The sequence below is a fragment of the Ursus arctos genome, unplaced genomic scaffold, assembly GCF_023065955.2.
Source record: "Ursus arctos isolate Adak ecotype North America unplaced genomic scaffold, UrsArc2.0 scaffold_31, whole genome shotgun sequence".
NCBI classification, from domain to species: domain Eukaryota; kingdom Metazoa; phylum Chordata; class Mammalia; order Carnivora; family Ursidae; genus Ursus; species Ursus arctos.
Window position 1 is genome coordinate 8486305 of NW_026622997.1, and position 6000 is coordinate 8492304.

Genomic DNA, 6000 nt, shown 5'->3' on the forward strand with positions numbered 1-6000 from the left:
CTAGTTTCGGGAGAGGAGCAGAGCTTCTCCCCTGCAGTCCATGTGAGCAATACTGGGCAGGCTCAGGGCCTGGGAGCGCAGGCTGGGCTGTGGGAACCTGGCAACTGTGTCTGCGTCGGGCCCTTTCTCATTCTCTCCTGGATGCCCTAACTCCGGTCCTCGGAATCTCACACCTAAGACCCGACCGTCTTCGTCTATGCAGGTAGCTTAATGTCCTCGGTGACAAAGGTGAACACGGACCTGGACGCTAGCACCACACCCAGGCCCTCAGTAACCGGCCTTATTCAGAGAAAACACTAAAATACCGCATTGAAGCTGGGCCCCTCCCCCACCTCCCCTCCCCCAGCCCTCCCAGTGAATGGCAAGGTCCACTCCTCAGGCTGAAAGCTGTAGTAGGGACCCTCCTCTACTCCCACATGTGCTCTCTCAGGTTATCTCCTGCCTCTCCCTGCCGGACACCTCAGTGTTTGACCATTTCTCACACCTGCTCTGCTGCACTTGGCTCCACAGCCTAGCACCTGTCCCCCATCTCCCTGCCTCCCCCGTGCTCCCCACCAGTCTTTCTCAGCACAGCAGCCAGAGTGCACTCAGCTATGCCCACTCCCTCCTCCCTGATCACTGACTCTCCACATCCTTCTCCTCGCTCCAGCCATGACGACCTCCTCCTCCTCACTCCTGGAAGCCGCCAGTCCTATGCTGGCCTCAGGGCCTTTGCACTTGCTCTTACCTCTGCCTGGAATGCTTGCTTCCCTAGATACTGACAAAGTGGCTTGCTCCCTCCCTTCCTTCAGGTCTGGACTCAAAGGTCACTTCGTTTGAGACTTTCTGGGGAACCTTATCTGAGAGTCCTCCCCCTAGAAGTCATAGCCCCTTTCCTTGCTTACTTTTTTCCTTCTGAATATTTATCACTATCTAATATATTATTTATTTATCTTTGTTTATTGTTGGATTTCTCCCAACCACAATATGAGAATCACGAGGGCAGGAATTGTTTTGGGTCTCTTTTGATCACTGCTGTGTCTCCACCACCTAGAATGATGGCTGGCACATAGCGGGCATTCAGCAGATACTCACTGCAAGAATGAATGTGAAACCAAAATGTTGGATCTCACGGTAATCAAGAATCAAAGATCACCTGACTACTTTGGAAATAGAATCTCTTGCTGGAGTGGTGACCAGGATGGCTCAGAATTCACAAGGCCTGAAATCGGTGCTTTAAAAAAAAAAAAAAAAATCAAAATAGTCAAAGAGCCCCAAACAGTCAATCAAAGATTCTGCATGTTTATGTTTTAACGTGTAAACCTTTTCAGATGTAAGAGATGGAAAAGGAGGGAGACCCTGACCAGGGTCAGGAAACCCAGAACCACGCAATGTATTATGCAGAGAGAATTCAGGTTCAAGACTCAGCCCCACTGGTGTAGGGTGTAGGAAAACCAAAAGGAACTCCTTGATCACCCAGAGATAATATCCACAGGAAGCAGCCATCTCCATCTCCTCGGGCTGGGCCACCAGAAAGGATGGGTGGGTACCTCAGATCCAGAGGAAGAAGACGGTGAGGTGGGAAGCCAAGATTCCAAGGAAAAAGGACGGAGGACAGCAGCAGGACAAGTCCCGAGGTCAGCCCTGCCCAAGAGAAGGCCAGGAAAGTAAGTGGGCGAGCGAGGTCCCTGCACGCGTGCAGGGCCTGAAATATCTTTACATGTGCACCAGGTGAAACATTCAAGGCCACGGACCGTCCTGGAGCCTAACACCACAGTGTGGGTGCAAAAGGGAGAGAAAAGCACATTCTCTCCACATAAACATTCTCCCCCACTGCAAGACTTGAGGGACTAAGAAAAAGGCTCAGCATCCTTTTAATTGCATGCAGATTCAAAAATGCAAGTGGGGGCCAAGGCTTTCACACCCCATGAGGGCGTTCAGTCAGACATTTATAAGAGCTACCAGCCTGCTGCCAGCATGAGCTCCGAACCCCAGATCTGCTCACAAAGCTTGTTAATAAGTAGAGAGCACAAATCTAACCCAGCCCAGAAGTATTTTGATAAATTTCAAGCGCGGGAATCTGATGGGGAACTATACTGGGGAAGCCGGACATTCCCCATACAACGCACGCGTCCGGTTGCCTTTTGTATTTACAGTTTGTATATCCAGACAATCTTTTTATGCAAATAATAAATCTGCATGGAAATCAGGTAGAATCTTCTCTTACATTACTATTACATATTTGATTCAGTGAACAATTTCCCTGGACTTAAAAGACTCTAAGAAAGGAAAAGGGTTCCCCTTTTCCTGTCCCCAACTCAAGGGATGCCCGGGGGCAGCATCGGCTTGCCTCCGTGCAGAGAATCAAGGACCGGGACAAAGAATTAAGGTCACCCCTTCCTCTGGTCCCAGGTCCCCATCTCCTCCCCTCCAGGGGGTGCTGGCCCGGGCCTCACAGAGGTCTCCGCGGAATAGCACTCCGGCCCAGGCAAAGGGGGCCAACAGTTCCAGTACCAGGCCCTTTCCACCCAATCGCTGGTCCTCATCCTAAGCACCTCCACCACCCCCGGCAGCACGGCTAACACCCAGAACTCCTTTCTCCCCCCTTCAGATACTTGAGCAGCTCTCCTATTCCCCTGAACCTTCTTTTGTCCCTGGTAATCCCCCTCTTCCTAAACCTTTCTTCAGAGACACTGTGTGTCTACACTTCAGGAATCCAGAACTGACCCAGCACAACTAGCATGAGCATAGGCGGACTGGAGCCAGGGTGTGTGCAAGGCAGGTCCAGTGTCTCACACTCACCACCCTTCTGCTCCAGGCAAGTTGTTTTCACTACCAGATCCCAGGGCCTCCCCACTGGCCTCAACCCTTGCCAGCAGCAGCCGATGCTGAGGGTAACAAGAACAGCTAGTGTGTACGAGGGCTTACTATACGAGACACTATACTGTGCATTTTAATCCTCACCAAAGGAAAAAAAAAAGTAGGACTAGTACTATGTTACAGGGGAGGAGCCCAAGTCCAGCCCATCTGCCTGTCTGCGGTCCCAGCTGAGCTGTGCCACCTGACCGGAGCAAGGCCTGGCAAGGACAGGGGAGGGCATGTGCCCTGGCCAGCTCTCAGGGGCTCTAATTTGTTAACGGCCAACCTTGTTCCAGCAAGGATGGAAGTCCCTGGATAAACTGTTGCAAGCTTTCTTGATTTGGGCATTTATTAGTTTAAAAAAAAAATACAACATACACACCCAAATAGCAAATCCAAGGAAAACTGCTCCCATGCTTGAAATAACACTCAACTATGTCCAGAATGGCAATGAATACGAGAATCTGGGGAGCGAGGAGAAGCGTGAAAGGCAGGCCATCTCACTCAGGGCCCTCAGACTTGCAGGCTTTGGGAGCCTTTCCGAACGATGTGTCCGCCAGAGGATGTGTCATGAGAACTGAGCTAATTATCCACATAATTCACACATTGGGGCGGGGATCAGCAGGGGGAAGTAGAGGTTATCTCAAGACCTCAGGCAGACCAGCAGCTAAGGAGACTTGTTTGGGCCACTCTCAGCTTCAGTAAATGTTCCCCAAAGGTGCCCCCAGGTCTGTTTAGAAGATTGTGGAAAGGAAGGCCTCTGGGTGAAGTGTGACCATTCTCAGAGCTGGGGGTGGTCACAATGCTGGAGTTGGGGAAGGACTGCTCAGAGCCCTACAGACTTTCCTGGCCCCTTCTCCGCAAGCCTTCTCCTACCCACCTACCCCCTTCTGGCCTCCACTTCAGCCTCTCTCACGAGCTTCCTTCCCTCTTCCGGCCGCCTCTCCGACTGGCCTCCAAAGTGCAGCCGGTGGGATGGGCGTCAGCCTGGCAGGAGGAAATGGGAAGCCACAGCAGTTCTCTGAGAACTCGAATCCCTAGGAGCCAAGGCAGTCACACGGCCCCGGGAGGAGGCAGGCCGCAGTTAATCAAACCCGAATGCGCCCCACCCCTGGGGTGGGGACCTGGGCTCTCTCCCCACAGTCGGCAGCAGGGAGGCCCCTCCGGACGAGTGACAGAAGGCTGCGTGGCACCTCGTACTCAGGCTGCTCTGTCACGGGAGAAGACCAGAGGCGCGGCCCCTTCCAGTGGAGCACTCCGAGGGGGGCGGCTGCCAGACACAACGCGACCCCAATAGGACGCTGTTGTTAACTCTTTCCAAACATTTCACCAGCCCTCTCCTGTCGCTTTCGGGGCGGGGCGGGGGTCACAGCCAGCCCCCGCCCCCCCCCCCCCGAGGGTGAGGAGGAAGGCAGGCCGCCACTCCGGAGCAGGGGCTGGGTTGAGAGGCCTGGGGGTCACCCCGACACTGGCCGCTGTACTGGTACTGGTCAGTGACTCGTCCTTGGGGACAGTCGGGGTGCCCGTCTTGCCGATCTCCGCCTGGAGGGCCTCAGGGCTCCAAGAGCTGGCTCCTCGTCCTCCTACCACTGCCGCCCTGGGCGCCCTTTATTTGGGGGCGCAAGATCTAAGTGTCCCCTGTCCCGGGCCAGGGACGGAGGGGAAAGCCGCAATCTCGGCTTCAGTAACTTCCCCTCCTGCCTTCACTGCACTGTAAAATTACCTTGCAACCACATCTCCCCCTAACATTCCATCCGAGGCGCCCCCCCGCCCCACCCCGGTGCCCGCGGCCCCCGAACCTTGCCGCAGCGGCGCGCGCGCTAGCTCCGGCCGGTCCTCGGGGAAGGCGTCGCGGAGGCGCTGCCACAGGCGGCCGAGGTCCGCGAAGCTGCGGTGCAGGTACAGCACGCTGCGGTCCGACCACTCGGTGCGGATCTCGAAGAACTCCTCCTCGTCGCCGCGCCTGCTGACGATGAGCCTGCGGATGCCGTTCACCCAGCAGCCGCGCACGAACATGTTCACGAGCGAGGTGCCCTCAAACACCGCCGACGCCATGCCGCGGGCCGCGCATGCCCCCGCCTCCGGGGGCGCCTTCGGCCCCCGCCCGCCCGCCCGCCGGGCCGGGGTCTGCCTGAGGTCTGCCCGGAGCCGGGATCGCGCTGGGATCTGTCCAGGGCCGGGGTGCGTCCGAGCTCTCCGGGGCCGGGATCGGGCCGCCGCCGTGTGCCTGCGGTCTGCCCGGGAACGGGGTCTCTCCGGGGTCAGGGTCCGTCCGAGGTCTGTCGGGAGCCGGGAGCCGGGAGCCGGCCAGGGTCTGCCTGTGGTCTGCCCGGAGCCGGGATCCGGCCGGAGTCCGCCTAGAGCCGGGGTCCGTCCGAGGTCTGAGGGAGCCGGGGTCCGTCTGGCGGCTGTCAAGGGCCGGAGTCCGTCGTAACCCGGGTCTGTCCGGGGTCCGCCCCCGGCCTCCGCGCGCACTCGCGGCGAAGCGCGGCGACAAGTCGGTCGGGCCCGGCCGAGCTGCGTCTTTATAAGGCACTTCCCATCGCGGGCGGCGCGGTCGTCGACGTCGAGGCTGCCGCCGCCGCCTTCCTCCCTCCTCCGGGCGAGCGGACGCGCCGCGGGCTGCGAGCGGAGGGGGTGGCCTGGCCCGCCGCGCCCCGCGCCGCCCACGCGAAGCCCGAGCTGCTGGGGCCGCGGGCACCCCGACCGCCGGGAGCCGGGCCGAAACCCGAGCGCTGGGCCCCGCCTCCGCGCCCCCCGCCCGGACCCAGACCGCCCCCCCACTCCGCGCCTCCGCCCGGACCCAGACCGCCCCCGCCGCTTCCTTCCCCTCCCGGCCCCAGAGCCGCCGGCCGGTGACTGGACGAGGAGCTGGGAAGGGAGGGCGGGGCGGGCCTGCGCTCCCGGGGTTCTCGGTGCAGACTTTCTTCTCTTCCGTTTCTTGCTCCTCGGGAACTCTCGGCCGGGGGGCTGCGCGCCCTGCCCCGCCGGCGACAGGGAAGGAAACTGCACGTGGGTCGGGGCCGGGGCCGGGGCCGGGGACCAGGGCTGGGCGGAGCTCGAGGGAGACTGCGGTGCTGGGGGTCCGGACACGCCGGGCGTCGGGACTGTCGCCCACCCATCCCTGGCTGGTCCGGGAGCCTGGACTAGGGACCCAGGCCC

The 6000-nt window shown here is 59.3% G+C and overlaps 1 protein-coding gene across 2 annotated transcripts in view; it reads right to left on the minus strand.

The window, feature by feature from the left end:
* The window catches only part of PXDC1 (PX domain containing 1), a 28868-nt gene extending 23328 nt beyond the window's left edge, over window positions 1-5540 (minus strand). Inside the window, exon 1 of one of the 2 annotated variants that reach the window (XM_026511408.4) lies at window positions 4638-5515. In XM_026511408.4, coding sequence (XP_026367193.1) covers window positions 4638-4893 — 256 coding nt within the window. In that variant the 5' untranslated portion in view covers window positions 4894-5515. Of the gene's footprint in view, window positions 1-4637 lie in introns of both variants that reach the window. The other variant, XM_057304852.1, reaches the window with a different exon arrangement.
* Window positions 5541-6000: the final 460 nt, after the last annotated feature.